This window comes from Oncorhynchus masou, chromosome 10, assembly GCF_036934945.1.
Source record: "Oncorhynchus masou masou isolate Uvic2021 chromosome 10, UVic_Omas_1.1, whole genome shotgun sequence".
Taxonomy (NCBI): domain Eukaryota; kingdom Metazoa; phylum Chordata; class Actinopteri; order Salmoniformes; family Salmonidae; genus Oncorhynchus; species Oncorhynchus masou.
The window spans coordinates 53,385,274-53,402,458 of record NC_088221.1 but is presented as its reverse complement, the minus strand read 5'-3'; the positions used below and the strand labels follow the sequence as shown (position 1 = coordinate 53,402,458).

The 17,185-nt window shown below is 40.5% G+C and overlaps 1 protein-coding gene across 1 annotated transcript in view; it reads right to left on the bottom strand.

Moving 5' to 3' along the window:
• Positions 1-17,185, bottom strand: part of LOC135547747 (ATP-dependent 6-phosphofructokinase, liver type-like) — an 87,862-nt gene that overhangs the window by 33,807 nt on the left and 36,870 nt on the right. The window contains exons 6-10 of the mRNA XM_064977004.1: positions 13,350-13,394; positions 13,121-13,229; positions 1,520-1,615; positions 914-1,006; positions 7-132 (exon numbers count right to left, since the gene is read on the bottom strand). Of these exons, the coding sequence (XP_064833076.1) occupies positions 7-132; positions 914-1,006; positions 1,520-1,615; positions 13,121-13,229; positions 13,350-13,394 (469 nt within the window). The remainder of the gene's footprint in view (positions 1-6; positions 133-913; positions 1,007-1,519; positions 1,616-13,120; positions 13,230-13,349; positions 13,395-17,185) is intronic.

The following is a 17,185-nucleotide window of genomic DNA, read 5'->3' as shown; positions in this document are numbered from 1 at the left end:
CCTCACCATCTGTACACACTCCACAAGAGGCAGGCGGACAGCCTGGTTTCCTGACAGGCCGATGACACAGGCTGGGGTCTCTGGAGTGGCCTCTAACAGAGCGACGACAGCCTCCACTCCCACCTTACTGCTCTGTGGAATTACAACAGGACAGGACTTAACAAGATGGTGCTGCCGAGTACGGGGCACAGGGGAGGTCCGTAGGCCTTTGGACTCAGAGATTTTTTGGAACACCTATAACTGCCATTTCCTGCAATCTAGAGCCCGAAATGATAAAAAATAATATACAAAATAAAATAGTATTTCATTTCCTATTTTAAATAACATAGTGGCGCAGCCAGTACAGCGCCACTCTTACATTCTGAACCTTGCATTCACTTTGACACCCTCTGACAAACTGCAGCTTCAATATACCCAATCTAAACCGAACACCCCACTACTCCAATCTGAACGGAACACCGCACTACTCCAATCTAAACGGAACACCGCACTACTCCAATCTAAACGGAACACCGCACTACTCCAATCTAAACGGAACACCGCACTACTCCAATCTAAACGGAACACCGCACTACTCCAATCTAAACGGAACACCGCACTACTCCAATCTAAACGGAACACCGCACTACTCCAATCTAAACCGAACAGCACACTACTCCACTACGTCTAGTACAGTAGGGGGCCTCCACTACAGTAGGGGGCCTCCACTACAGTAGGGGGCCTCCACTACAGTAGGGGGCCTCCACTACAGTAGGGGGCCTCCACTACAGTAGGGGGCCTCCACTACAGTAGGGGGCCTCCACTACAGTAGGGGGCCTCCACTACAGTAGGGGGAGTCCAGTACAGTAGGGGGAGTCCAGTACAGTAGGGGCCTCCAGGGAGAGTATAACAAGTGTTAAGGAGCTGAACTCACCAGCACCCGGTCGAAGGCGGAGGGTGTTCCCCCTCGCTGTACATGACCTAGGACTGTCACCCGGGTGTCATAGCCCAGCCTCTTCTCTACCAGCTACAAACAGACATGAGACAGAGACAGAGACAGTCAGAGAATAGACATGGAGAGAGGAGCAGTCAGCCAGTCAGTCAGAGAATAGACATGGAGAGAGGAGCAGTCAGCCAGTCAGTCAGGAAATAGACATGGAGAGAGGAGCAGTCAGCCAGTCAGAGAATAGACACGGAGAGAGGAGCAGTCAGCCAACCAGCGAGTCAGTCAGAGAATAGACATGGAGAGAGAAGCAGTCAGTTAGGGAATAGACATGGAGAGAGGAGCAGTCAGCCAGCCAGTCAGAGAATAGACATGGAGAGACGAGGTCAAGTCAGCAAAGGGAATACAGATGTTTATATAGTCATGGGATGCATCCTGTTCTCTTTATAGTGCACTACAAAGGGAACAGGGTCAAATTTGGGACGCATTGTCATGCTCCCACAAAGTATAATAAGTCACTATGTGATTAATACTGATGCAGTTTCAGGGTTTCATACAAAGACAGAGGCACACGGAATGAGCTGTTTGAAGACGTACATCCTTGACGTAGCCTGAAGAGATCGGTTCACCAGCTCTGTTGATGGCCCCTTCAGCGATGATTACTACGTTCAGTCTGGAGCCCTTACTGCGACTCTGCACACAAACACATCACACACACACTGCTATATTACTGACACTCTGCACACATACTACACCAGTGTCTTTCAGTGTATTTGTCTCTTCAGAACAGAATGCAAAAGAACAGAACAGAATAGAGAACAGAACAAAACATAATATAGAACATAAAATAACAAAGTACAGAATATAACAGAACAGAATACATAATATAACAAAGTACAGAATATAACAGAACAGAATACAGAATATAACATAATATAGAATATAACAGAACAGAATATAACAGAAAATACCAGAATAGTACAGAATATAGAACATGTGTGGCTCAGTCGGTAGAGCATGGCGCTTGCAACGCCAAGCGTCGTGGGTTCGATTCCCGCTGGGACCACCCATATGTAAAAGTAGTGGCCCCAGCCGACTTGTAAGTCGCTTTGGACAAAAGCGTCTGCTAAATGGGATATATTATTATTATATTATTATTATTATTATAATAATAGAACAGAATATAGAACAGAATATAGAAAATAACAGAACAGAATATAGAATATAACAGAACATAATGTAGAATATAATAGAACAGAATATAGACTATAATAGAACAGAAAATAACAGAATATAACAGAACAGAATATAGAATATAACATAATATAGAATATAACAGAACAGAATATAACAGAACAGAATATAACAGAAAATACCAGAATAGAACAGAATATAGAACATAATAGAACAGAATATAGAACATAATAGACCAGAATATAGAATATAACAGAACAGAATATAGAATATAACAGAACAGAATATAACAGAACATAATGTAGAATATAATAGAACAGAATATAGACTATAATAGAACAGAAAATAACAGAATATAATAGAACAGAATATAGAATGTAATAGAACATAATATAACAGAACAGAATATAGAATATAACAGAACAGAATATAACAGAACAGAATATAGAATATAACAGAACAGAATATAGAATATAACAGAACAGAATATAGAATATAACAGAACAGAATATAGAATATAACAGAACAGAATATAGAATATAAAAGAACAGAATATAATAGAACAGAATTTAATAGAACAGAATATAACAGAACAGAATATAGAATATAACAGAACAGAATATAACAGAACAGAATATAACAGAACAGAATATAACAGAACAGAATATAATAGAACAGAATATAATAGAACAGAACATGGAATATAACAGAACAGAATATAACAGAACATAATGTAGAATATAATAGAACAGAATATAATAGAACAGAATATAATAGAACAGAAAATAACAGAATATAATAGAACAGAATGTAGAATGTAATAGAACAGAATATAACAGAACAGAATATAGAATATAACAGAACAGAATGTAGAATATAATAGAACAGAATATAATAGAACAGAATGTAGAATGTAATAGAACAGAATATAACAGAACAGAATATAACAGAACAGAATGTAGAATATAATAGAACAGAATATAATAGAACAGAATATAGAATAACAGAACAGAATATAGAATATAACAGAACAGAATATAACAGAATATAATAGAACATAGAATATAACAGAACAGAATATAGAATATAACAGAACAGAATATAGAATATAACAGAACAGAACAAAGAATATAACAGAACATAGAATATAACAGAACAGAATATAGAATATAACAGAACAGAATATAGAATATAACAGAACAGAATATAGAATATAACAGAATGTAGAATATAATAGAACAGAATATAACAGAATATAGAATATAACAGAACAGAATATAACAGAACAGAATATAACTGAAAAGAATATAGAATATAACAGAACAGAATATAGAATATAACAGAATGTAAAATATAATAGAACAGAATATAACAGAATATAGAATATAACAGAACAGAATATAACAGAACAGAATATAACTGAAAAGAATATAGAATATAACAGAACAGAATATAACAGAACAGAATGTAGAATATAATAGAACAGAATATAATAGAACAGAAAATAACAGAATATAATAGAAAAGAAAATAACAGAATATAATAGAACATAGAATATAACAGAACAGAATATAGAATATAACAGAACAGAATATAGAATATAACAGAACAGAATATAGAATATAACAGAACAGATTATAGAATATAATTTGAACAGAATATATTTAGAACAGAATATAATAGAACAGAAAATAACAGAATATAATAGAACAGAATATAGAATGTAATAGAACAGAATATAACAGAACAGAATATAGAATATAACAGAACAGAATATAACAGAACAGAATGTAGAATATAATAGAACAGAATATAATAGAACAGAATATAGAATATAACAGAACAGAATATAGAATATAACAGAACAGAATATAGAATATAACAGAACAGAATATAGAATATAACAGAACAGATTATAGAATATAATTAGAACAGAATATAATTAGAACAGAATATAATAGAACAGAAAATAACAGAATATAATAGAACAGAATATAGAACGTAATAGAACAGAATATAACAGAACAGAATATAGAATATAACAGAACAGAATATAACAGAACAGAATGTAGAATATAATAGAACAGAATATAATAGAACAGAATATAGAATAACAGAACAGAATATAGAATATAACAGAACAGAATATAGAATATAACAGAACAGAATATAGAATATAATAGAACAGAAAATACCAGAATATAATAGAACAGAATATAACAGAACAGAATATAGAATATAATAGAACCGAATATAGAATGTAATAGAACAGAATATAGAATGTAATAGAACAGAATATAGAATATAACAGAACAGAATATAGAATATAACAGAAAAGAATATAGAATATAACAGAACAGAATATAGAATGTAACAGAACAGAATATAGAATATAATAGAACAGAATATAGAATATAATAGAACAGAATATAACAGAATATAATAGAACAGAATATTACAGAATATAATAGAACAGAACAGAAAATAACAGAACAGAATATAGAATATAACAGAACACCTCCGCTGTCTTCAACCAGGATCTCAGCGATCACTGCCTCATTGCCTGTATCCGCTACGGAGCCGCAGTCAAACGACCACCCCTCATCACTGTCAAACGCTCCCTAAAACACTTCTGTGAGCAGGCCTTTCTAATCGACCTGGCCCGGGTATCCTGGAAGGACATTGACCTCATCCCGTCAGTTGAAGATGCCTGGTCATTCTTTAAAAGTAACTTCCTCACCATTTTAGATACGCATTCTCCGTTCAAAAAATGCAGAACTAAGAACAGATATAGCCCTTGGTTCACTCCAGACCTGACTGCCCTCGACCAGCACAAAAACATCCTGTGGCGGACTGCAATAGCATCGAATAGTCCCCGCGATATGCAAATGTTCAGGGAAGTCAGGAACCAATACACGCAGTCAGTCAGGAAAGCTAAGGCCAGCTTCTTCAGGCAGAAATTTGCATCCTGTAGCTCCAACTCCAAAAAGTTCTGGGACACTGAAGTCCATAGAGACCAAGAGCACCTCCTCCCAGCTGCCCACTGCACTGAGGCTAGGTAACACGGTCACCACCGATAAATCCATGATTATCGAAAACTTCAACAAGCATTTCTCAACGGCTGGCCATGCCTTCCGCCTGGCTACTTCAACAGCTCCGCCCCCCAACAGCTCCAGGCCCCACCGCAGCTACTCATGGACCCAAGCCTCTCCAGGTTCTCCTTTTACCCAAATCCAGATAGCAGATGTTCTGAAAGAGCTGCAAAACCTGGACCCGTACAAATCAGCTGGGCTTGACAATCTGGACCCTCTATTTCTGAAACTATCTGACGCCATTGTCGCAACCCCTATTACCAGCCTGTTCAACCGCTCTTTCATATCGTCTGAGATCCCCAAGGATTGGAAAGCTGCCGCAGTCATCCCCCTCTTCAAAGGGGGAGACACCCTGGACCCAAACTGCTACAGACCTATATCCATCCTGCCCTGCCTATCTATGGTCTTTGAAAGCCAAGTCAACAAACAGGTCACTGACCATCTCGAATCCCACCGTACCTTCTCCGCTGTGCAATCTGGTTTCCAAGCCGGTCACGGGTGCACCTCAGCCACGCTCAAGGTACTTAACGATATCATAACCGCCATCGATAAAAGACAGTACTGTGCAGCCGTCTTCATCGACCTTGCCAAGGCTTTCGACTCTGTCAATCACCATATTCTTATCGGCAGACTCAGTAGCCTCGGTTTTTCTGATGACTGCCTTGCCTGGTTCACCAACTAATTTGCAGACAGAGTTCAGTGTGTCAAATCGGAGGGAATGCTGTCCGGTCATCTGGCAGTCTATGGGGGTGCCACAGGGTTCAATTCTTGGGCCGACTCTTTTCTCTGTATATATCAAGGATGTTGCTCTTGCTGCGGCGATTCCCTGATCCACCTCTATGCAGACGACACCATTCTATACACTTCCGGCCCGTCCTTGGACACTGTGCTATCTAACCTCCAAACAAGTTTCAATGCCATACAACACTCCTTCCGTGGCCTCCAACTGCTCTTAAACGCTAGTAAAACCAAATGCATGCTTTTCAACTGTTCGCTGCCTGCACCCGCACACCTGACTAGTATCACCACCCTGGATGGTTCCGACCTTGAATATGTGGACATCTATAAGTACCTAGGTGTCTGGCTAGACTGTAAACTCTCCTTCCAGACTCATATCAAACATCTCCAATCGAAAATCTAATCTGGAGTCGGCTTTCTATTCCGCAACAAAGCCTCCTTCACTCACGCCGCCAAACTTACCCTAGTAAAACTGACTATCCTACCGATCCTCGACTTTGGCGATGTCATCTACAAAATTGCTTCCAACACTCTACTCAGCAAACTGGATGCAGTTTATCACAGTGCCATCCGTTTTGTCACTAAAGCACCTTATACCACCCACCACTGCGACCTGTATGCTCTAGTCGGCTGGCCCTCGCTACATATTCGTCGCCAGAACCACTGGCTCCAGGTCATCTACAAGTCCATGCTAGGTAAAGCTCCGCCTTATCTCAGTTCATTGGTCACCCACCCGTAGCACGCGCTCCAGCAGGTGTATCTCACTGATCATCCCTAAAGCCAACACCTCATTTGGCCGCCTTTCGTTCCAGTTCTCTGCTGCCTGTGACTGGAACGAATTGCAAAAATCGCTGAAGTTGGAGACTTTTTATCTCCCTCACCAACTTCAAACATCTGCTATCTGAGCAGCTAACCGATCGCTGCAGCTGTACATAGCCTATCGGTAAATAGCCCACCCAATTTTACCTACCTCATCCCCATACTGTTTTTATTTATTTACTTTTCTGCTCTTTTGCACACCAATATCTCTACCTCTACATGACCATCTGATCATTTATCACTCCAGTGTTAATCTGCAAAATTGTAATTATACGCCTACCTCCTCATGCCTTTTGCACACAATGTATATAGACTCCCTTTTTTTCTACTGTGTTATTGACTTGTTAATTGTTTACTCCATGTGTAACTCTGTGTTGTCTGTTTACACTGCTATGCTTTATCTTGGCCAGGTCGCAGTTGCAAATGAGAACTTGTTCTCAACTAGCCTACCTGGTTAAATAAAGGTGAAACATTTAAAAAAAAATAGAATATTACAGAACAGAATATAGAATATAACAGAACAGAATATAAAATATAATAGAACAGAATATAGAATATAATAGAACAGAATATACCACAATATAATAGAACAGAATATAATAGAACAGAATATAGACTATAACAGAACAGAATATAACAGAACAGAATATAGACTATAACAGAACAGAATATAGAATGTAACAGAACAGAATATAAAATGTAATAGAACAGAATATAACAGAATATAATATAACAGAATATAAAATGTAATAGAACAGAATATAACAGAATATAATAGAACAGAATATAATAGAACAGAATATAATATAACAGAACATAATATAGACTATAATATAACAGAATATAATAGAACAGAATATAATATAACAGAATATAATATAACAGAACAGAATATAGACTATAATATAACATAATATAATAGAACAGAACAGAATATAGACTATAATATAACAGAATATAATAGAACAGAACATAATATAATAGAACAGAATATAACAGAATATAATAGAACATAATATAACAGAACATAATATAGACTATAATATAACAGAATATAATAGAACAGAACTATAATATAACAGATATATAATAGAACAGAATATAGACTAGAATATAACAGAATATATATAGAACTATAATATAACAGAATATAATATTACAGAATATAATATAACAGAACAGAATATAGACTATAATATAACATAATATAATAGAACAGAATAGAATAGAACATAATATAATAGAACAGAATATAACAGAATATAATAGAACATAATATAACAGAACATAATATAGACTATAATATAACAGAATATAATAGAACAGAACAGAATATAGACTATAATATAACAGAATATAATAGAACAGAACAGAATATAATAGAACAGAATATAACAGAATATATTAGAACATAATATAACAGAACATAATATACACTATAATATAACAGAATATAAAATAACAGAATATAATAGAACAGAATATAATAGAACAGAATATAGACTATAATATAACAGAATATAATATAGAATATAATATAATAGAATATAATATAACAGAATATAACAGAATATAATATAACAGAACAGAATATAGACTATAATATAACATAATATAATAGAACAGAACAGAATATAGACTATAATATAACAGAATATAATAGAATATAATAGAATATAATATAACAGAATATAATATAGACTATATTATAACATAATATAATAGAACAGAACAGAATATAGACTATAATATAACATAATATAATAGAATAGAACAGAATATAACAGAATATAATATAACTATAATATAACAGAATATAATATAACAGAACAGAATATAATAGAACAGAATATAACAGAATATAATATAACAGAACATAATATAGACTATAATATAACAGAATATAATATAACAGAACATAATATAGACTATAATATAACAGAATATAATAGAACAGAATATAATATAACAGAACATAATATAGACTATAATATAACAGAATATAATATAACAGAATATAATATAACAGAACATAATATAGACTATAATATAACAGAATATAATATAGACTATAATATAACAGAATATAATTGAACAGAATATAGACTATAATATAATATAATATAACAGAACAGAACATAGACTATAATATAACAGAATATAATAGAACAGAATAGAGCAGAACAAAACAGAACATAGAATATAACACAATATAGAACAGAGCAAAGCAGAACTAAATAGAGCATAGAACAGAATAGAACAGAGCATAGAACAGAATAGAACAGAATATAGAACAGAAAATAATCTAGAACAGAACACATAACAGAATATAGAACAGAACAGAGAATAGAACAGGATATAGACAAAACAAAACAAGACATAGAATAGAACAACTTTGTTGTGATTCCAGCCTCGTGTCTTCTTGATTATGATGCTACAAGCTTGGCACACCTGTATTTGGGGATTTTCTCCAATTCTTCTCTGCAGATCCTCTCAAGCTCTGTCAGGTTGGATGGAGAGCGTCGCTGCACAGCTATTTTCAGGTCTCTCCAGAAATGTTACATCGTGTTCAAGTCCGGGCTGAGGCTGGGCCACTGAAGGACATTCAGAGACTTGTCCCGAAGCCATTCCTGCGTTGTCTTGGCTGTGTGCTTAGGGTCGTTGTCCTGCCGCTGAAAAACATTCCCACAACATGCTGCTGCCACCACCATGCTTCACTGTAGGGATGGTGTCAGGTTTCCTCTAGACGTGACGCTTGGCATTCAGGCCAAAGAGTTCAATCTTGGTTTCATCAGACCAGAGAATCTTGTTCCTCATGGTCTGAGAGTTCTTTACATGCCGTTTGGAAACTCCAAGCAGGCTGTCATGTGCATTTTACTTCACCTGATTGGTAAAGTGCTGCAGATACAGTCCTTCTGGAAGGTCCTCCCATCTCCACAGAGGAACTCTGAAGCTCTGTCAGAGTGACCATCAGCTTCTTGGTCACCTCCCTGACAAAGGTCCTTCTCTCCCGATTGCCCAGTTTGGCCGAGCAGACAGCTCGAGGAAGAGTCTTGGTGGTTCCAAACTTACTCCATTTAAGAATGATGGAGGCCACTGTGTTCTTGGGGACCTTCAATATGCTGCAGAAATGTTATGGTACCCTTCCCCAGATCTGTGCCTCGACACAATCCTGTCTCGGAGCTCTACGGACAATTCCTTCGACCTCATGGCTTGGTTTTTACTCTGACATGTACTGTCAACTGTGGGACCTTATATAGACAAGTGTGTGCCTTTCCAAATCATGTCCAATCAACTTATTCTAAAATTGAATTTACAATTATAATATATAAAGCTTTAACATTACAAAATGTGAAAAAAGTCAAGGGGCCTGAACACTTTCCGAATGTACCGTATAACAGAAGATCAAATGTATTTATAAAGCCCTTCTTACATCCGCTGATATCTCAAAGTGCTGTACAGAAACCCAGCCTAAAACCCCAAACAGCAAGCAATGCAGGTGTAGAAGAGGATAGAGTATATACTGAACAAAAATATAAATGCAACACTGAGACTGCACACGTGAAGGTGGTGAATTAGCTTTTAGTGGCGTCAGACCTTTGTGTTTGTCCTCCCTGCTTTGTTTTTTGTTACCTTTTCCTCCCTTTTTAGTGATATCCAAATGGGTAGTTACTGAGATGACTGAGAACTTGGGAGGCCCCTTAGTGCTGCTTTTGACAACATCAATCACCACATTCTTCTGGAGAGAGTGGAAACCCTAATTGGTCTACAAGGACAAGTTCTAGCCTGGTTTAGATGGCAACAATCAAAAAGATATTAGTTGGTCTCTGTGGATGGTTTGTCTTCTGACAAATCAAAAAGTTTCGGTGTTCCTCAAGTTTACATTTTAGGACCACTATTGTTTTCACTATATATTCTATCTCTTTGCGATGTCATTCGTAAACACAATGTCACTGCTATGCAGACGACACACAGCTATACATTTCGATGAAGAAGTGGTGAATCCCCAAAACTCTGGACCCTGACCTCTCTTTTGACAAACACATCAAGAATATTTAAAGGGCAGCTTTTTCCATCTTCGTAAAATTGCAAAAATCAGAACTTTTCTGTAAAAAAATGATGCAGAAAAGATTATCCATGCTTTTGTCACTTCTAGGTTAGACTACCCGGATAAAGCACTAAATAAACTTCAGTTAGTGCTAAACACGGCTGCTAGAATCCTGACTAGAATGAAAAACATTTGATCATATTACTCCTGTGCTAGCCTCCCTACACTGGCTTCCTGTTAAGGCTAGGGCTGATTTCAAGGTTTTACTGCTAACCTACAAAGCATTACATGGGCTTGCTCCGACCTGTCTCTCCGATTTGGTCCTGCCGTACATACCTACACGTACGCTACGGTCCCAAGACGCAGGCCTCCTAATTGTCCCTAGAATTTCTAAGCAAACAGCTGGAGGCAGGGCTTTCTCCTATAGAGCTCAATTTTTATGGAATGGTCTGCCTACCCATGTGAGAGACGCACTCGGTATCAACCTTTAAGTCTCTATTGAAGACTCATCTCTTCAGTAGGTCCTATGATTGAGTGTAGTTTGGCCCAGGGGTGTGAAGGTGAATGGCAAGTCATTGGAGTAACTAACCGCCCTTGCTGTCTCTGCCTGGCCGGTTCCCCTCTCTCCACTGGGATTCTCTGCCTCTAACCCTATTAGAGGGGCTGAGTCACTGGCTTACTGGTGCTCTTCCATGCCGTCCCTAGGAGGGGTGCATCACTTGAGTGGGTTGAGTCACAGACGTGATCTTCCATTCCAGTTTTGCGCCCACTCGGGCTCCTGCGGTGGGCGCAAATTTAGCCTTGTCTCAGGGTAGTCAGATGGTGGTCTGTTGATATCCATCTAGTGGTGTGGGGACTGTGCTTTGGAAAAGTGGGTGGGGTTATATCCTGCCTGGTTGGCCGGGGCTCCAGTGTCCCCCGACCCTCCCGTCTCAGCCTCCAGTAACTATGCTGCAATAGTCTATGTGCCGGGGGGCTGGGGTCAGTCTGTCCTATCTGGTGTAATTATGTCATCTTATCTGGTGTCCTGTGTAAACTTAAATGTGTTCCCTCTCTCCCTCCCTCTCTCTCTCTCGACCTCTGAATGCTCAGCTATGAAAAGCCAACTGACATTGACTCCTGAGGTGCTGATCTGTTGCATCCTCGACAACCACTGATTATTATTTGACCCTGTTGGTCATCTATAAATGTTTGAACATCTTGAAGAACGATATGGCCTTGATGGCCATGTACTCTTATAATCTCTACCGGCACAGCCAGAAGAGGACTGGCCACCCCTCAGAGCCTGGTTCCTCTCTAGGTTTCTTCCTAGGTTCCTGCCTTTCTAGGGAGTTGCTGTATAGCACTTTGTGACATTATTTTAAAAAGGTAGTATAAATACATTTGATTGATGTAATAAGTGTTGGTCCCATGTTTCATGATCTGAAAAAGAAAATCCAAGACATTTTGAGGACGAGTATTTCTGTCTGTAATATAGCCCCTTTGTGGGGAAAAAACTCATTCCGATTGGCTGGGCCTGGCTCACCAATGGCTACGCCCCTGCCCAGTCATGTCAAATCCATTGATTAGGGTCTAATTAATTTATTTCAATTGACTGATTTCCTTATATGAACTGTAACTCAGTAAAATCTTAGAAATGGTTGCATTTCAATTTTTTCAGAACAGGATAGAACAGAACAGAACAGGATAAAATAGAACAAGATAGAATAAAATAGAACAGAATAGAACAGTATAGAATAAAATATAACAGGATAGAATAGAATAGAACAGAATATAATAAAATATAACAGGATAGAACAGTATATAATAAAATAGAACAGAATAAAATAGAACAGGATAGAATAAAATAGAACAGGATAGAACAGAACAGAACAGTATAGAATAAAATAGAACAGAATAGAACAGTATAGAATAGAACAGTATAGAATAAAATATAACAGGATAGAACAGAACAGTATAGAATAAAATAGAACAGGATAGAACAGAACAGTATAGAATAAAATAGAACAGGATAGAACAGAACAGAATAGAAAAGGATAAAATAGAATAAAATAGAGGATAGAATAAAATAGAACAGGATAGAACAGAACAGTATAGAATAAAATAGAACAGGATAGAACAGAACAGTATAGAATAAAATAGAACAGGATAGAACAGAACATAATAGAAAAGGATAGAACAGTATAGAATAAAATAGAACAGGATAGAATAAAATAGAACAGGATAGAACAGAACATAATAGAAAAGGATAGAACAGTATAGAATAAAATAGAACAGTATAGAATATAGAACTAGTCCCAGTCTCACATGCTCCAGACGGGCACACATGCGGTCCTCCCAGCCCTCTAATGGTGGAGCCTCTGGGATGAAGAGCCAGTCTGCTCCGGAGGCCAGAGCAGACACCAACGCTAGATACCTGTGGAGAGAGAACGTTAATGTAATGGAATGGCCTGTTTTAAAGAGTTTACAGAGGATACAGTCATACAGAACAACGACCCTAAAATAACACAACATTAACATGTGGAATTTAACTTACCCACAGTGACGTCCCATGACCTCCAGGACAAATGCACGCTGGTGGCTGTAAAATAAACTCTTTACTCAGAACTGATTTTAAAAGCAATTTAGTACAAACCACATTAATGTTGTCATTGAATTTAAGAATTGAACTTACACACTCTGCTGCTACTCTGTTTATTATATATCACGGTTGTCTCGTCACTTTACTTTCAATGCTGCAGAAATGTTTTGGTACGCTTTCCCAGATCTGTGCCACAATACAATCCTGTCTCGGAGCTCTACGGACAATTCCTTCAACCTCTTGGCTTGGCTGACATGCACTGTCCACTGTCTATATAAGTTGCACTGTCAACTTATATAGACAGGTGTGTGCCTTTCCAAATCATGTCCAATCAATTGAATTTACCACAGTTGGACTCCAATCTCATTGTAGAAACATCTCAAGGATGATCAATGGAAACAGGATGCACCTGAGCTCAATTTGAAGTCTCATAGTAAAGGGTCTGAATACTTATGTAAATAAGGCATTTGTTTTAACCTCTTTGGGCCAGGGGGCACTATTTCCAAGGTGGGATGAAAAGCGTGCCCAAAATAAACTGCCTTTTACTCAGGCCCAGAAGCTAGGACATATTAGTAGATGTGGATCGGAAACACTCTAAAGTTTCTAAAACTGTTAAAATAATGTCTGTGAGTATAACAGCACTGATTTGGCAGGCGAAACCCCGAGGACAAACCATCCAGGGAAACATTTTTTCTAGGTCTCTGTGTTTTCAATTTCGTTTTCTACGGGAAACCATATTTTTGCATGTTTTTATTTTGGGGGCAGTTCCTAGGTATGCAATTATTACATTATAAAACATTAGAAAATGTCAACAGTCTGTAGAAATTGGTTGATTTTTTCTTTTGAGAAATGAAGAAGTAGTCCTGTTCTTTCCATGTTGTCCCACAGTCAGATGGACTCCCACAGTCTAGACCTTTGTCCCACAGCATGACCTGGATCACGCAGTCCATGTTGTTTTTTCCCGTCCTAGACCTGTTGAACACAGTATATCCCTGTCTGTTCCAAGTCCTAGACCTGTTGTCCCACAGTCCTTTACCTGTGCTGTCCCACAGTCCTAGACCTTGCTGATTCCAGACCTGTTGTCCCACAGTCCTAGACCTGTGCTGTTCCACAGTCCTAGACCTGTGCTGTTCCAGACCTGTTGTCCCACAGTTTAGACCTGTGCTGTCCCACAGTCCTAGACCTGTGCTGTCCCACAGTCCTAGACCTGTGCTGTCCCACAGTCCTAAATTGACAGTCCTAGACCTGTGATGTCCCACAGAAGACCTTTGCTGTTCCACAGTCCTAGACCATTTGTGCTGTTCCAGACCTGTGCTGTCAGTTTTAGACCTGTGCTGTCCCACAGAAGAAGATCTGTCAGTCCTAACCTGGCATTCCCAAGTCCTAGACCTGTGCTGTCCCACAGTCCTAGACTTTTGCTGTCCCACAGTCCTAGACCTGTGCTGTCCCACAGTCTAGACCTGTTGTTCCACAGTCCTAGACCTTGCTGTCCCAGGGTGCTGTTCCACAGTCCTAGACCTGTGCTGTTCCACAGTCCTGACCTGTGCTGTCCCACAGTCCTAGACCTGTGCTGTCCCAGACCTGTGCTGTCCCAGACCTGTGTTGTCCCACAGTCCTAGACCTGTGCTGTTCCACAGTCCTAGACCTGTGCTGTTCCACAGTCCTAGACCTGTGCTTTCCACAGTCCCAGACCTGTGCTGTTCCAGACCTGTGCTGTCCCACAGTCCTAGACCTGTGCTGTCCCAGACCTGTGCTGTTCCACAGTCCTAGACCTGTGCTGTCCCACAGTCCTAGACCTGTGTTGTCCCACAGTCCTAGACCTGTGCTGTCCCACAGTTAGACCTGTGCTGACAGTCCTAGACCTGTGCTGTTCCACAGTCCTAGACCTGTGCTGTTCCACAGTTAGACCTGTGCTGTCCCACAGTTAGACCTGTGCTGTTCCACAGTCCTAGACCTGTGCTGTTCCACAGTCCTAGACCTGTGCTGTCCCAGACCTGTGTTGTCCCACAGTCCTAGACCTGTGCTGTCCCACAGTCCTAGACCTGTGCTGTCCCACAGTCCTAGACCTGTGCTGTCCCACAGTCCTAGACCTGTGCTGTCCCACAGTCCTAGACCTGTGCTGTCCCACAGTCCTAGACCTGTGCTGTCCCACAGTCCTAGACCTGTGCTGTCCCACAGTCCTAGACCTGTGCTGTCCCACAGTCCTAGACCTGTGCTGTCCCACAGTCCTAGACCTGTGCTGTCCCACAGTCCTAGACCTGTGCTGTCCCACAGTCCTAGACCTGTGCTGTTCCACAGTTAGACCTGTGCTGTCCTAGACCTGTGCTGTCCCAGACCTGTGCTGTCCCAGACCTGTGTTGTCCCACAGTCCTAGACCTGTGCTGTTCCACAGTCCTAGACCTGTGCTGTCCCACAGTCCTAGACCTGTGCTGTCCCACAGTCCTAGACCTGTGCTGTCCCACAGTCCTAGACCTGTGCTGTCCCACAGTCCTAGACCTGTGCTGTCCCACAGTCCTAGACCTGTGCTGTCCCACAGTCCTAGACCTGTGCTGTCCCACAGTCCTAGACCTGTGCTGTCCCACAGTCCTAGACCTGTGCTGTCCCACAGTCCTAGACCTGTGCTGTCCCACAGTCCTAGACCTGCGCTGTCCCACAGTCCTAGACCTGTGCTGTCCCACAGTCCTAGACCTGTGCTGTCCCACAGTCCTAGACCTGTGCTGTCCCACAGTCCTAGACCTGTGTTGTCCCACAGTCCTAGACCTGTGCTGTCCCACAGTCCTAGACCTGTGATGTCCCACAGTAGACCTGTGCTTCCCAGACCTGTGCTGTCCCACAGTCCTAGACCTGTGCTGTCCCACAGTCCTAGACCTGTGCTGTCCCACAGTCCTAGACCTGTGCTGTCCCACAGTCCTAGACCTGTGCTGTCCCAGACCTGTGCTGTCCCACAGTCCTAGACCTGTGCTGTCCCACAGTCCTAGACCTGTGCTGTCCCACAGTCCTAGACCTGTGCTGTCCCACAGTCCTAGACCTGTGCTGTCCCACAGTCCTAGACCTGTGCTGTCCCACAGTCCTAGACCTGTGCTGTCCCACAGTCCTAGACCTGTGCTGTTCCACAGTCCTAGACCTGTGCTGTCCCACAGTCCCAGACTGTCCCACAGTCCTGTGCTGTCCCACAGTCCTAGACCTGTGCTGTCCCACAGTCCTAGACCTGTGCTGTCCCAGACCTGTGCTGTCCCACAGTCCTAGACCTGTGTTGTCCCTAGACAGTCCTAGACCTGTGCTGTCCCACAGTCCTAGACCTGTGCTGTCCCACAGTCCTAGACCTGTGCTGTCCCACAGTCCTAGACCTGTGCTGTCCCACAGTCCTAGACCTGTGCTGTCCCACAGTCCTAGACCTGTGCTGTCCCACAGTCCTAGACCTGTGCTGTCCCACAGTCCTAGACCTGTGCTGTCCCACAGTCCTAGACCTGTGCTGTCCCACAGTCCTAGACCTGTGCTGTCCCACAGTCCTAGACCTGTGCTGTCCCACAGTCCTAGACCTGTGCTGTCCCACAGTCCTAGACCTGTGCTGTCCCACAGTCCTAGACCTGTGCTGTCCCACAGTCCTAGACCTGTGCTGTCCCACAGTCCTGTTGTCCCACAGACCTGTGCTGTCCCACAGTCCTAGACCTGTGCTGTCCCACAGTCCTAGACCTGTGCTGTCCCACAGTCCTAGACCTGTGCTGTCCCACAGTCCTAGACCTGTGCTGTCCCACAGTCCCAGACCTGTGCTGTCCCACAGTCCTAGACCT